This window comes from Vanellus vanellus (genome assembly GCF_965231255.1).
Source record: "Vanellus vanellus genome assembly, chromosome: 6".
Lineage (NCBI taxonomy): Eukaryota > Metazoa > Chordata > Aves > Charadriiformes > Charadriidae > Vanellus > Vanellus vanellus.
In genome coordinates, this window is record NC_138911.1 from 6,655,002 (window position 1) to 6,670,979 (window position 15,978).

A 15,978-nucleotide genomic window follows, 5' to 3' on the forward strand; every position below is an offset into this window, starting at 1 on the left:
ACTGGATCTTCTTTTTTGCCCGATTTTGAGTCATGAAAATAGGTAAGATTTAGATGATGTTATTGTGTCTCACATCACCAAGAAGACGGGCAGAGTACCTATTTTCCTGCTTTCAGCTGAATCTGCTCCGGAAAGCCACAACCAGTCCCAGCAAGCGGGTTTTTTTCAGAGTGCTTTTTTTGCAGAAGTAAGAGCTCAGCCTGCAGGAGTGCAAGCAGGAACTTGTAAATCATCCTTTTGATGGCAAGAGGTGGTGAGCCGAACCTCTACCTCCTCAAGCACCTACTAGGTGAGTAAACAAGTGATGATGGTGGGTCACGTCTTGCCGAGCTGCGTCAGTGACCTCCATCTAGCTAAATAAAGGAGTAATGTTGTTAGCTAACATATCGCCCTGTCCCTCACCCCCGGCTGTTGGTATAACTTTTTACAATGTATATTAAAAAAAAAAAACCTACTACTTGGATGTGTGCTTATTCTTAAAATTTAAAAAAAAAAAAAAAAGCAATTGACAAAAATAGATAGTAACATTTAAACGTAGCGGTGATGTCTCGGTGCCTGAACAGCCACCAAAACCAGAACAGTCAGGGCTTCCCATCTGAAAAGGTCCCTTCTCCCCCGTAATAGAATAAAAGATTGGCAAGAGTTCCTCTTCACTTGGATTTACCTCTAGTTCAGACAACAACCAAACAAACCACGTGGGCAATACCCAGTGTCTCCTCCTTTGTCCAAAAAAAATCTGAAATAAATAGAAGTGGGGAGAAAAATCCAGCCTTGGCCAGAAAGACCACATTCCCTCAAGACAGCAAATCAGAAGGAAAGATTTTCTGCCCCTTAACGCTCCTGGGTGAAGGGACGTATGAGCCTGGCTGGAACACGCAGTGCAGGTGAGGTTGGTAAGAGCGGCACTGTGACGCCAGGAGAAATGCGTTAGCCCAGCATGTTAAGGCGGAGGGAGGTGAGCAAAAGGTCCCTTCTTCGAGCTATAATGGCTTTTTTTACATCTTCGTTTTGCAAGTGTTGATGCGTCATTAGCTATGGAAAAAGATGTCACTGATGGTGCCAGCTTTTAGATTAGGGAACAATTTCTAAGAGCCGGAGGAATAGCTATTGTGATATACTAGCAGCTTCTAGCAGTGCATAAATTGCTTCTTACCCAATCGCCATCCTTCGTTCTTGTTCCATTTATGTTGAAAGTCAACCTGGGTTTGCAGAATTCTGTCTCGCGCTTCAAATCGGGGAAGCTGGCTCAAGAAATCTTCTAGAAATTAGCAGAAACTGAAGTGAATTCATAGCCTGTAGAACAGCTTGTGAGAACGGCTTCTTTTTTTTTTTTTTTTTTTTTTTCTATTGCCTTCCAAAAAGAGGGGATGGAGAGAATAACTGCTTTATAATACCATTAATATTATGAAGGTTTTTTTGTCGATTCTGGCAGCCGTGATAAATATTTGTAAAGCTTCAAAGGGGTTGATGTATAAATACACCAGGGTAGTTAAGATAATGCAATTTCATTAAGGTGTGGTTTCCCCTTTCTGCTTACTGTGCCAGAAGGAAAAGTGGTTTTCAAAGTTAACTGGGATTCAGTCAGGTTAATCCTACTGAAATAAATGGGAGCAGAACCCCCCTGCTCAGCTCGGAAACCTCATCCGGTGCTATGGAACATTTTCTACTGTTAAAAGCATTCCTGATGTCAAGCACTTCTATGTTTGGCAGTCTACTATGGTCTCAATTTAAAGCTTGCATCATTACGAAAATACTGCTGCTTTCTGCTTCTGTTTTGACATGATCCTAATAACAGATACGAGGAGATTCTTAGGGGTATCCAACCCTGATCATATCTGAGGGCGTTTCACAGCTTTCCTCAGTATCTGAAGGATGAAACATTCATTCTGTTTGTACCCAGAGAGCTGCGCAAGCATTTCGAGGTAGGAACGATTACAACAAGCCCCAGATAACAACAAAAAAAGTTGCTCTCCAGCCTGTCCAGGTCCCTCTGGATGGCATCCCTCCTCTCCAGCATGTCTACCTCGCCAAACAGCCTGGTATCATCGGCAAACTTGCTGAGGGTGCACTCGACCCCACTGTCCAAGTCGCCAATAAAGGTGTTGAACAGTACAGGTTCCAGTACCAACCCCTGAGGAACACCACTCGTCACTGCTCTCCACTTGGACATCGAGCCGTTGACCGCAACTCTTCGAGCACGACCGTCCAGCCAGTTCTTTGTCCACCGAGAGGTCCATTTGTCAAATCCACGTCTCTTCAGCTTAGAGACCAGGATATCGTGTGGGACAGTGTCAAACGCTTTGCACATGTCCAGGTAGATGACATCAGTTGATCTTCCCTTATCCACTGCTGCTGTAACCCCTTCGTAGAGGGCCACCAAATTTGTCAGGCATGACTTGCCCTTGGTGAAGCCATGCTGGCTGTCACCAATCACCTTGTTTTCTACATGCCTCAGCAGAGTTTCCAGGAGGATCTGCTCCATGATCTTGCCAGGCACAGAGGTGAGACTGACTGGCCTGTAGTTCCCTGGGTCTTCCTTGTTTCCCTTTTTGAAACTAGGGGGTGGGGTTCTTAAGTATTAGAGTTCACAATAAAGGAATGATAAAAGGCTGTAAGTCTCCTTGCTTTTCCAAAATCTATTTGCTAATTCATGTATTTTTTAGGCTGCAGAAAGAAGGTTTAAATTTTTCCAATGGACTATAAATTCTGCATTTAAAAGAAAACACACCAAATTAGAAGATTTAGTTTAGTTGAATTTGTTTTTTTTTTTTTTTGCTTTTTTGCTTTTTAAACACAGTTGTAGTATTTGAAAGTCTTGAAGTCTGGTTTACATCATCCCAATTGAGCCACCACGGTTAGACTTACTCTAGGTCATTTGACAGTTGCTAATCATGTTTCTGTGTATGATTAGGTTAATTTTGCAATATTAAATTAAAATCTGAAGAGCATAAGGTCAAAGAGAGCCTGACATCCAAAGACCGGGTTCGCAGACTAGTCTGGATGTCAAGTAAGAAAACCCGGGGTGAAGTCAATACGCTACCAACGTCGAGCTCTGAAAACAAGTGTCTGCTCCGGTGCTAAGGGAAAGGCACAGGTATAAAAGGGGGAGGATGTGTACGATACCACGTGGGTATTAGCAGAGCCAAGACTTCCAGGGGAAGAACTAAAACTGTTGAACACGCTTTGTTTTTCAGAACATGTTGCCAATTTGCAAGGAGAGAAAGTAGCTGTAGGCGCAAAGGCAGGGTGCTCTGGGGTCCAGAGCCAGACTCGATGAGCTGGTTTGGGGCCAGTGTGCTATTCCTTCTGTCTTGGCTTTCAGTTCTCCACTTCAGAGATCGGACACTGTTTAGATGTGTCTCCAAGCGGCAGTGTAAGGATGCTTTGTTAAGGCCATACAGTGAAAGTACTGGGACCTGTGCTGTTCAACATCTTTGTCAGTGACATGGACAGTGGGGTCGAGTGCACCCTCAGCAAGTTTGCCGATGATACCAGGCTGTTTGGCGAGGTAGACATGCCGGAGAGGAGGGATGCCATCCAGAGGGACCTGGACAGGCTGCAGAGGTGGGCCCAAGCCAACCTCATGCAGTTCAACAAGGCCAAGTGCAAGGTCCTACATCTGGGTCGGGGCAATCCCAAGCACAAATACAGGCTCGGTGGGGAATGGCTGGAGAGCAGCCCTGAGGAGAAGGACCTGGGGGTGCTGATTGACGAGAAGCTCAACATGAGCCGGCAATGCACGATCACAGGCCAGAAAGCCAAACGTATCCAGGGCTGCATCAGAAGTGTGGTCAGCAGGTCAGAGGAAGTGATTCTTCCCCTCTACTCCACTCTGGTGAGACCCCACCTGAGTACTGCATCCAGCTCTGGAGTCCCCAACATAAGAAGGACATGGACCTGCTGGAGCGTGTCCAGAGGAGAGCCACGAGGATGATCCGAGGGCTGGAGCACCTCCCCTATGAGGAGAGCCTGAGAGAGTTGGGGCTGTTCAGCCTGGAGAAGAGAAGGCTCCGGGGAGATCTTATTGCGGCCTTCCGGTACCCTAAAGGGGGCCTACAGAAGAGCTGGGGAAGGACTTTTTACTCGGGCATGTAGCGATAGGAGGAGGGGGAATGGCTTTAAACTGGAAGAGGGCAGGTACCAATTGAACATTAGGAAGAAGTTTTTCACTGTGGGGGTGGTGCAGCACTGGCACAGGTTGCCCAGAGAGGTTGTTGAGGCCCCATCCCTGGAGGTGTTCAAGGCCAGGCTGGACGTGGTCTTGGGCAACCTGGTCTAGTGGGAGGTGTCCCTGCCTATGGCAGGGGGGTTGGAACTCGATGATCTTCAAGGTCCTTTCCAACCTAAACCATTCCATGATTCTATGATTCAAATACAACACTCACGGTAACACTCAGGGAAGCTGCCGGAACTCTACAGCCCTGTTGCCCTGCCAAGGAGGTGTCTGAGATGAAGCATACTGCCCGCCATGGAGGAGTTCTGGCACTGGATGAAGTCTATAGGAAAAGTTTTACAAAAGCATCATCTGTTGGCACGTGTGTGTGTTACAGACCACCCCATGGTCTGAGACGCTGTTTCGGAGCATTGTCTTCTCAATGCATTGCAAGAAGGAGTAGTTTTATCTTTTCCCTCCGATTAAGAGGAGTTTCTTTAATTGCAAAGGCTGTAAATAGAAAGTTGGGTTGCAAAATACTAAACCTGCTCAAAAGAGTTCCTCTCCATTTTACTGCACTACTCTCCACCAAGTCTCCTTCCTGCCTGGGCAGGTGCACCCATGTTGCAGCCTGACATCTTTAGCAATGTTTAGCTGCTCTCGTTGCCATGCTGGTGAGGTTAATCATTAATGCTTTGAAAATTTTTTTAAATGACTCTTTAGATCATGTTTTTTCCTAAAAAGTCTATTTTAATAATAATAATAATAATAATAATAATAATAATAATAATAATAATAATAATAATAGGGAGGGAGGGAGGAATTCCTCAAATATTGGAAAAATACAAGCAGTATCATGCATGATCTTTCTGTTGTTAAGTGTAGTGGTTTAAGAAATTATCCATAAAGTATTTTTAAAAAATTAAGTCACAAAACTAATTTCAAATGCTTTAATACAGATGTGTGTGAAGTGGTAACATGCTAAACATATCGGAAAATAGAGAACTGTATTCAAACAAGCTTAATAACCCAGTGTTGCTTAAATATGTAATTCATCACGTGAAGCCTTGAAAAAGACTAATACTTTTGGCTTATTTTGGGATATTTGGGGGGATAAGTGTTTTATAAGGGAAAAAAAAAATATTCTTATTTTTTTACCATGTGTAGCTAGAACCCAGCCCCAAAATATTATGGAGAAGAAAAGACTTCTTCCCCTATAGTATCCTTTCTCCTAATTCAACCTGTTCCCTTTTCAGCTGTAGTTACCATAGTGCCTGGTCTTGTTGCTTTTACGTATTTCTCGTGGTAGCAGAAGCTCCGTTGAGTTTTCAGTCTTAACAGACAGACTTAGAGCAGCATTTTACAGTCCATCTCTTCACTTCTAAAACAGAAGTTCATTTCTTACTGGCATCCGATTCTGGGGTGGCTTTTACAACTGTAATACAATAATAACTTTGGGTAATTCCCTTGCTATTTCACTAGCAGCCAAATACAAGGCCTACCAAATATTATAAATAAAAGGATAAATTCGGAATGGGCAAGCTTGCCAAATAAAACATTACCTCAACGGGGCCATGAATTTTAAACTGAAATGTAACGGCAATGAATAGAACCCCGACGCTTGGGAAAACAAAAGGCTTTTTTCTTGTCTGGATGTCTCTTTGGTACCCGCTGCCTAAAACGTCATTCCTGTAAAAAGTGGAAACATTCCCTGTGCTGTAACAACACCGAGGGGTTCCGCACTTTTAAATTAACCTTTTCCTTTACGTTAGGGAGGCACAACTCCGTTAACAAGGTCTCCGGTCGTACCGCAATTCATTCCTCCAGCTCCTCATGCCCCAGCCCTTGTTTCCCTGCCCTGGTCTGAAGCCTTCTCCAGGGCTGGGGGTGGCACGAAGGGACCCCCAGCGCTCCCACTGAAACAGCCAAACCATCTGCACCTCCCGGGGGGCTTCAGCTGCAAGAGAAGGGCACGGGCCCCCAAATCGCTTATCAAGGAGACTTAGATTTGTAATAAAGCGCAAGACCAGGCGATTCAAGCGTGGCTTCAGTCCCCAGTGCAGCGGTTTTGCAAGGCTGAGGGCGTCACAGACGGGCTCATTTTCGGCTCAGGGAGACCGAGATGACGTTGCCACTTAATGTGAAAAATTGCTACACCTGCCTGGTGCCAAATTTCCTCCTCCGTCAAACAGCCCGAGCCACTGATGTCGAAATCTGACCCTAATTACTAAACCGTAAACCCATCCCAACCCGCCTAAGGGCCACAAGTCCTCTGGCATTACCCACATTTTCCTCCTCTAGTTCTCCTGCGCTTTCCCCACGGCTGAGTTCATACTCAGTTGAGACTTTGACAAAGTAAGGCTGATTTTTTTTTCCACGTTCGGCCCTGAGCTCCCTGGTCGCATCGCTTTGTCTGTTTAATCATCGTTGACTTCAAGTCGGCAACTTGAGCTTTGACCGAAGCTCCTCGCGTGGGAGGAAAGGTCCCAGGGAGCAGCTCCCCTCGCCAACAGCACGGGAGCGCTCATCGCTTCTGCAAAACCTTACAATGATTTTATAAGGGACCATTCCAGCAACGGCACATATTGCACATAAACAAGACAATTAAAATGTGTTAAATTGTTTTAGAACCATTAAGTGACACTGGAGCCTCTTAAATTAAAGCGAACCTAGCTACCTTCGACACCAACGACACGGATGATACAACCTGATGGGGTTTGGCTGTAAAATTGGGAAGTACGGAAGCGTGGCTGAAGTCGTCATGCTTGAGTACAGAAGTCACGTACCGATAAGCACGCGCTGTACCAAATAATAATAATTATTTGCCCCAGGCCGTTAAACACACTTGCAAATATTCAAGGGGTTTTTCCCCCTCGCAATTTCAGAAATTTAGTTTTAGCATTTTGCGTAGTTCCTATACTAAGTATTACTCCTAGAACAAAAGTGTTTGTATATTATATATAAATTATATATAAATAATTTTGGTTTGTACATTCTTTAGCCTGTTTTCTTTTTAAACTGTTATTAAGAAGTAACCCTAGACACACACCATCTGAAACATAATGTATTTGGTCTATAGTATTTCGCAAGGGAAAATGAGCGTCATATTTTCTTTTAAATCACTTACGCTCCCATGATTACATGGACTGCATATGGTGACTTACACTTTTCCAGACGAATGTCTGGGTCTACGAGACGCATCTGCTGAGGACTGTCTTCAATCGTGTGAACTCTCTACAAACGAAATCTGTGGTTCTTGGTCTTAAATTCTCCTGCATGAGGCGTCACTCGAAACAGATTTTGATTCTGCTGCAACGGGATGTATTCGCGTCTTTGTAATATAACTTAGGGGATTCTTTTTTTTGTGGTTATCAGTAAACGTTCCTACTGAATTTTGGCAAATTTCAGGACAGAAACTACGTAACAAAATAAAGGGGGTTAGTTCTCAGAAAGAGAATCAGAGAAAGGGAAGAAGTTACAAAGTCTTTCGTCGAGACATTCTCCTTGAGCGGCGAGCCTTCAAGTTACAGGAAGGATCCCCCTGCAAAGGGGGGAAATTTTCTATATTTTATAAGATCATGAAGCTTTAAAAATTACTTTTTGGGGAAAGTTACATAGCCTTTAACAATTTCCTATTTCATTGATAATGTGCTCCAGCCGGCAGGGGGGAAAAAAAAAAAAAAATGGAAGGTTGATATAAAGAAATGGGCCAACTTCCACTTTCTTATTTCTGCAGCCTCAGTGTTAAGACGATGATTTATCCTAGCGGATACATCCGGGTTAGTGCCTTCAACTGATCTCTGCATCCAGCAAAGTACTGCCACTGGAAAGCCGTCAATGCTACACTGGGCCAGATGTGCCTCTGCACACTCGAGTTTCTCGCTTGAATTTAGGGCTGCTGAAATAAGCCGCCTTTGCTGGGGTGGGGCGATGCCGCTAAATCATCATTTCCTCACAATTTTACCGTCTTTTCTTGTTCAAAGATGGAATGACTCCTTTGTACCGTGATTTCACGGTTCCGGTGCGCGCTGCCTGGCTGTTTTAACATGTTTTTCTCTTTTCCCTTTCATTATCAAGACCGACGTGGCAAGTGCAAGACAAAGCAGATGCTAACAATGTGGCTTATACAACCGGGAAACTGTGTTTTCACACCGATTACCCTGTTCTGCAGCATCCGCCTGGGGTAAGGCGAACCCACCGACTTTTTCACGGCACAAAAAGGGAAAGGGAAATATCCCTCTACTGTGAAATGCAGTTAGCGCTGTGACTCTGCACTTTGTCGTAAAAGAGCAATGTAAAAATAACAATATATTGAGCTGCGTTACAATCTGGGCGCGCATGGGTATGCAATACATACATTATAATATAAATTCCGCATCACAAGCCCGTTATGTAGGCCATGATTTTTAAATGGAAACTCACAAAGTATTGAGAATGTTGCCGTGTCAGAAAGCATCAGGGTCCCGTATGCGCTTTTGATATTACTTTCACTGCATGGAAGCAGCTGGGCTTCTTCAATATGCAGTCAGGTTGCCTCGGCAAGTCATGCTGTAGTCAAGTTGTGACGTTTTAGGACACGTCGGCTCAGGAGGAGAACGTATATAGAAGAAATATGATCAAGATGTTTTTTTTCTGTGAGTGGATTTACGTTAGACAGTTATTCAGCCATTCATAACAGACAAAAAAGGGGCGTTCTGCAAAGCCGGACAACCGCCGCAGGAAATATATTTTCACCTAGTCCCTCTCGTATCGAAACCTAATCCTCATAATTCACCAGGGAACCGGAAAGTAGTAGGAACAGGTACAAAGGAACAAAGATAATCCTGGAAAAGTTTGCATCTATAGTCGTCACACCCACAACTTTCCCTTCTAATATTTTGAAGTACTTTGTACGAGTTGTTTCTACGATTAAGCAAAAAGCCAATGTGATTTATCCACAAGTGCCAAGTACTTCACACTAACACCACCTATTAAAATCATTTAGATGCTGTTCGTTAAGGTGGAGTAAGAATGGAACAGAGCTTCGTTAATAGCGAGCAGATGCGAATTAGCTCACTGTCTTGTCTGTGCCAAAGCTCACACTCTGCTATGAAACATTAGAGAAAGACCGTAACCTTTTTCGTTCAAACGTGCTTGTAGGTAATAAAAGTAGTAAAGCACACCGAATTATGTTGGAACATTGTCCTGAACCTGCGCTTTTCTGTATTTATCTAGTCAATACACAATATTTGAACTCTTAAGACGTATTTACTACAAATATTTGAAGAAATGTTTTTAAATGGATGATGGTTAGTTTCAGAGGCATCCTGTAAAAATATTTTAAGGATTTCCTAGGTTTTTGTCTGGCAACTATTTTTCCAGGAGATATCCTGATTTAAAACAAAACAAAACAAACCCAAACCAACAGATTATATAAATTTAGCAGAAACTTTCTCTCTCTCGAATATAAAGCTAAATTCTCATTCGAACCAAATTCTCCCTTTGAACTTTTTCAGAGTCATTTACCGTGCAGTACCTTACCGCAGCCCCCCTTAGCTTACCCTATCTATGGAAGGCTGACCGGGACCACAAAAAGAGGCGGTTGCCTTCAGTGGGCGCCCGGAGTCCTCCCCACAGCTTGGTGGCCAAAAGGAGCATGGCGGGAGGGCAGAAAGCTGCTTCATCAAATGACTAGCTTACAGCCTTTCCAAACAAATCCCTCTCCTGCACTCTCGGTTATTTCGGTTTCGCCCTTCATCACCATCGTCAAGGTCTGGGGGGCCAGCGGGTGAGGAGATTCTGGGACAAACTGTGTTCTCTACTCCTCTTGTTTGGTTGGGGTTTTTTTGTTTGTTTTTTTCTCCTTGTGGTCTCAGAAATAATTCATCATCATTAGGGCTTAATCATCTTAGGGCTACTAAGATTATTAGGGGTTTGGGGCATCTTTCTTATGAGGAAAGGCTGAGGGACTTGGGGCTTTTTAGTCTGGAGAAAAGACGACTGAGGGGGGATCTTATCAATGCTTATAAATCCTTAAAGGGAGGGTGCCAGGGAACGGGCTTTTTTCAGCGGTGCTCAGTGACAGGACAAGAGGTAATGGGCACAAACTTGAGCAGAGGAAGTTCCATCTCAACATGAGGAGGAACTTCTCTCCTGTGAGGGTGGCAGAGCACTGGCACAGGCTGCCCGGAGAGGTTGTGGAGTCTCCCACTATGGAGACATTCCAAACCCACCTGGACGCCGTCCTGTGCCGCTGCTGTAGGTGACTGGATGATCTCCAGAGGTTCCTTCCAACCCTGACCTGACCATTCTGTGATCATGGAAGGGAAAGGCGGACGCTGTTACCATTGGTACGGCAGATGTCTTTTGTGTTGTTTGGCTGAGACGGATGGTCACGCCCTGTGTGATGCTGGGCTCTCTAATGCCACTGGTGCGACCAAGAGCCCCAGTTAGGCTTTCTGCTCCGTCTTACACCTTGGCAACTTCACTGTGAGGTGAAACGAAACTTTCTTAATCCTACTTTACGATAGAGACGCTGGGCCTGTTGCCTGCTACAAGAGCCACATTTTCCCACCTGTGAGCAGATAAGCCCCAGTAGGTTTTGTTTCTGCCAGAGCAAACTAAACCTCCTTGTTGAGGTAAGACTGCAATGTACTTAAAGTTATATGACTGCGGCAAAGAGGCACTCAAAGGAAAAAGGCGAGAGCAGAGCCGGTTGCAAGCATTAGAAGATGTCCCAAATGGGATGGATTTCTGAACGCGCTACTTTAATTTGCTGCCTGTGTGACAGTGGTGGCAGAGCACTGGGAAGCTGCAGTAACGGGGACTCAGTCTTTTCCCGAGAAAAACAAAACAAAAGAAAAAAACCAGAACGGCGGATATGAGGGAAGTGATACTAATGAACTGCTAAATACGCAAGCTAATTCTTCTCGTAATGAGATGTTAATTCGTTCCAGGTTCAGCTTCTCCATTGTATAAAGCAAACAGCTGCAGGAGGTGAAAGTGAAGTTGTAGATGGATTTAAGGTATCCAACAAGCTGAAGGAACAAAATCCTCAGGCGTATCAGATCCTGTCCTCTACTGCTGTGGACTATACAGATGTTGGGGTGGACTACTGTGATTTTGCTGTACAATGTAAACAAAGGATTATAGAGTGAGTAGTTTCAACAACACAGCAAAACAAAATCCCTGGTGTGTGCTGGGTTACATGTCGGGAGGAGGAGGTCTGCTCCTGCCACCTTGTGGGGAAACACCGCTTTGACTTGGTCTGTAGTTATTTTGGTTTGGGTTTTTTTTTTTGTTAGTTTTTTTTTTTTTTTTTGCCAGTGTATGCCATGTTCTGTGCTTTGTACCACCACAGCATAGTTTTCCTTATTTTGTTTTGCCAGACACCAGCAAGAAGTGGTGGTCATTAGAGCAACCCCTGGGTACAGATGCAGGTTAACAGCAGCTGGGTCTGTTACTAAATTCCAGCCGACGTACATCTGTGTCGTGCCCCGGACAGATCACAACGCGAAGCATTTAGATTAAAAGCTATGTATTATTAAAAGATAAAATGCAAATGATCATAATATTTTCTGAATTTAAAGAGTTTACAGTTCTACAATTAAAGCGTATAGAATACAGATGTTTGAAGAAATGAAGCGTCTACACTTTCTCCTGATCATCCCTTTTCCTAGTTAGGCTTAATTATCAAACTCCAACCCAATAGCGATCTGAATTTCACTGTGGAAACATACTGAAATTCCAGCAGGAGAGTTCAGTTGTCGTATCACCATCTTAAAAGGTTTCGGTAACGACATACTACATTCCTTTTCCTCTCCTTCTCTGTTTGGCAGTGTGGATTCCAGAGGCCAAGCAGTTCGCATCAATTACAATAACGCAACAAGAGACACGGTGTTTGACATACCAGCTGAAAAAGTGAGGCCATTTTATGCAGCTCTAAAGGAATTTGATGATTTATTAAATAGCGCAGAACACAAGTTTACTTACAAGCTGAAACCAGGTCAGTAAGTTGCTTCTCCTCGCGATGATTTTTCATGTTTTTCCTAACGGTCAAAAACACTTAAGCATTGTCAGCACCGGTACGGAGGGGAAATTTCGGTCCTTCTATCACCTATTTTATTTCATACTGCATCCTTACATTCCCCTCAGATTGGTTTTGCCATTGTTACACTATAAATAAATAAATAAATAAATAAATAAATAAATAAATAAATAAATAAAAAGGCGGGGGGTAAATAGAGTCTATCTATTGATTAGGCCAACGTATCTTTATATTACTCCAAAACCCCATACCGTATAGGAAATTGTAACTCCACACATCAGTAGCACCACAGTTGAGACGTGCCACGTGCGAGACTGCTGTGCCATCCCGGTTCAGTCTCTGCTCCTTAAATGATACACCATCGCATCCTTTTTTCCTCCGCTTTATTGGGCTTTATGCCCATACGAGCGGGGCACCTTCCCAGCGGCCGCAGGAGCTGCCGAACACGTGGAAGATGGTACAGATGCATAATGTGTGTAAGGCTGAAGGCAGCTGCACAGCACCGCGGGGAACTCGGTTACCCCTTCGCTTAGACACCGAACGCCAGCGTAACGCCGGACGAATTACCGAAGGCCACTGCTGCTGCGCTGCTTTTTCTGGGTGGCCCGGGCGAGACACCCGGAGGCGGGTTCGCAGAAGTGCTGAATGCTCTAAATTTCGGCTGGAGCTGCGCAGGGCTGTGTTTTCAACATCAAAACCCGCTGCAAAAAAATGCCCTTTACTCTTTAAAAGTCAGTCCCTGCATATATTTAACTACTTTGGCCTTAATCTCTCTTCTTGCATTCCCCAGCTATAAAATAAAGATATGAATAGTCCCCCTTCTCTCAAGAGTTGTTACAAAAGTAAATTCATTAGTGTATCTGACTGCCTCATGTACTACGATGCCACTGTCTTTAAAATGTCTATGAGGAAATTAATCTCTCTCTGTTGGGAACACGCAATAAAATAATTTATAAGAGCACATAATAACCGGTAAAATGAAGTACGTCACATTACATGAGTACCATCCATCCCATCAATTAACGCACCAAAAGGGTGGTACAGGGGAGGGGGAGAAGGACAGAAATACTGTAAGGTTATTTAATTACAGATTTATGATAATGGTGGTGGCACACAAGGGAGAAAAGTTAAAATGGCGTGCTAGCCTTGATTACGTGATTTCCTAACTTTCAGTGGATCGACTTTGTTCGTATAGAATTCCCTCAACAGGGATAGCAATGCAGAATGTGTACGGTACAAATACTACCGGACCGATCAAATAAAAATCATCTGAGTGGCTTTCACCCTTTTCATCCTTCCTGTGGATTTCTGCAGCCGCCTTTCCCCTCCAGACCTGCTTTGCTCAGCACAGACTCTGCTTTTTAACGCCTGGTCATACAAGAAAAGAAGCAGACGTCGAAAGGGACCTGCCCTCTCTGGTTGAGAATGACCAGCTACACTGAAATTACTCTGTCATCGTGCTGTGTACCTCCAGTCAAGCTTCTTGAAATTATTGCTCCCTAACTGTTGATATAAATCTACCTCCATGTTATCTGCTTGAAGGAATCAACTGTAACGTACCAAATATTAAACTTTGCGCAATCTCTTTATAGGAGACATAGTGACGTTTGATAACTGGCGCGTGCTTCATGGTCGCCAAAGCTACCCGTCGGGATCAGAAGTGACTCGTCACCTGGAAGGTGCCTACGCAGACTGGGACGTGGTCATGTCAAGGCTCCGGCTCCTCAGGAAGAGGGTCCTCAATAGGGACTGACCTTTCTTCTAACTAGAATGAGCGAAATTTAGATTGTCTAACCTCAATTAAAAAAAAAAAAAAACAAAAACAAACAACTGTGTTTTCTTGTCAGCAACTAACATCACAAATACATTTTTGCCTTCCATAAGCTGTTGATCATAACAATTTAAAATTTGTCTGTGCCCTGGTCTTTGAACCTATAAAATGCATTGCTACCTCTGTCGGTTTATTTCTTTTTAAAATCAGGGTGTAAAACGGCTTGAAAGATTATCACTCCGCTGGGCTGACTGGGTATCACAACGCCCTAATTTTCCGCTACAAATATACCTGCCCTCCCTAGAAAGCTTGGAAGGGAACATCAAAAAAGAGCTTATAAGTATGACTTACTAAAGGTTTGTTACGAAGAGCACCTTCCTCTATTTTCAGAGAGTCATTCGTTATTGCATAAGTCATAACTAAAATTCATTATGAAAATAAGCAACCGCTGCTGCGGAGTTATTTTTAGATACACAACTTTCTAGGTAGAACTCCACTTTAATACAAGATCTCGGTCAGCAGATGGTGTATTCTGTACATCCCTCTATACACGCGATGACCATCACAGCCACAAATAACTTTGACTACTTTTTAAGTCCGTAGGCTCGGGAACCATCGAGCTACCAGAGAACGTGTCGCACTAATTCTCCTCTGCATTAGGAATAGAAATAAATCTCAGTGTAGAGGTGGCAGATAGGGTCAGAAATCCCCTCAGATGCTGTGCCCAGATGGAATTAAGATCTACAGAGCGGACAGACCTGTGAGTAAAGCCAGGAAGAGGACCGCTGGCGCTGCTTTGCAGCTACAAATCACGAAGCACGAGAGGCGGTTATTGACTCCGCACCCGACAGAGAAGTGGCGACTGAACTCGGATGCTTTGTTGTTACACCAAACAGAAGAGCACGCCTCCGACAGACTTGGTCTGCGGGACGTTTTCCTCTAGGTTGCGTTCTGAATAGAGATCACGCTATGCAGAAATCACTGCAGCCGAAGTAGCGTTTTTTTTTCCCTATATTCAGATGCCAAATTGAAAGAGAAAGAATTTTAAAATACTTGGGTTTGTACCCAACAACACGTCCACTGAGTTTATTTTTCACTGCCCTTATAGCTGCAGAGTTAAGAGGACAAAATAACCACACCTCCACCCTCAGGTCTGCCCTTTGACTGTCTATTTTCAAACTATTCCTTGAAAGCCAAATAAATCCTACTCTCTTCCTAGTAGGCGAAAATAGCAGAACTACAACTACACAATTAAATAACTGTAAAATTAAATTTGTTGAAGAAAAAAATCCCAGCATAAGTGAGACCCTCCCATCAGCTTGCAAACACTTCCATAGTACCTACACATCATTTACAGACAACAGATATCCCAGCTGAATAACCAAATAAACCTAAATTAGGCTTTGGCCATGACCCGTCGTAGTGTGGTTTGAATCCATTCCTCTTTCGTAAGTAGTGAAACGTTTTTCACAAAGCTTTGACATTAAGACGTAGCGTAACACTTTTAGTGGTAATTTGATTTGTCGGTGCCTCCTTTAATTTTGGAAACATGAAGGTATTTTTTGCCTCTGCTATAAAAGGGTGTGGGGGGAACGAGGAAAGGTTAATACCTATATTCTGTAAGACACCAGCAGTATTGTGCTTAAACTGTGATATCTTCCATATAATAATTTAGTGAAGGTTGCAATTTGTAACTTTAAAACAAGACATCTTAGGATTTATACCAATGGTTAATAGGGAAGAGATATTTTCTGCTTTTATTCTGTACTTTTCTGAAATGTTTTATTCCATTTTCTGTTTATTAAAAGCTACTATGGAACTGATTACTGTTTTGGGCTCATATCTAATCTCACTCATAACATCTTGCACACAGATAGGAAGTCATTATTGTTGTTTAAAAGTATTTGTAAATACAATTAGACCTGGATCCATTCAGGTTTGTCCCATATACTCAATATATAGTTACGATACAACTAAAATCCATAGCTTTGAACAGATGCAGGGAAAAAAAAACAAACAACCAAACAA

The 15,978-nt window shown here is 43.5% G+C and overlaps 1 protein-coding gene across 1 annotated transcript in view; it reads left to right on the plus strand.

Annotated features, from left to right (window-relative positions):
* The window catches only part of BBOX1 (gamma-butyrobetaine hydroxylase 1), a 71,083-nt gene extending 55,310 nt beyond the window's left edge, over positions 1–15,773 (plus strand). Inside the window, exons 5-8 of the mRNA XM_082484958.1 lie at positions 8,231–8,336; positions 11,089–11,285; positions 11,971–12,137; positions 13,772–15,773. Coding sequence (XP_082341084.1) covers positions 8,231–8,336; positions 11,089–11,285; positions 11,971–12,137; positions 13,772–13,932 — 631 coding nt within the window. The 3' untranslated portion in view covers positions 13,933–15,773. The remainder of the gene's footprint in view (positions 1–8,230; positions 8,337–11,088; positions 11,286–11,970; positions 12,138–13,771) is intronic.
* Positions 15,774–15,978: the final 205 nt, after the last annotated feature.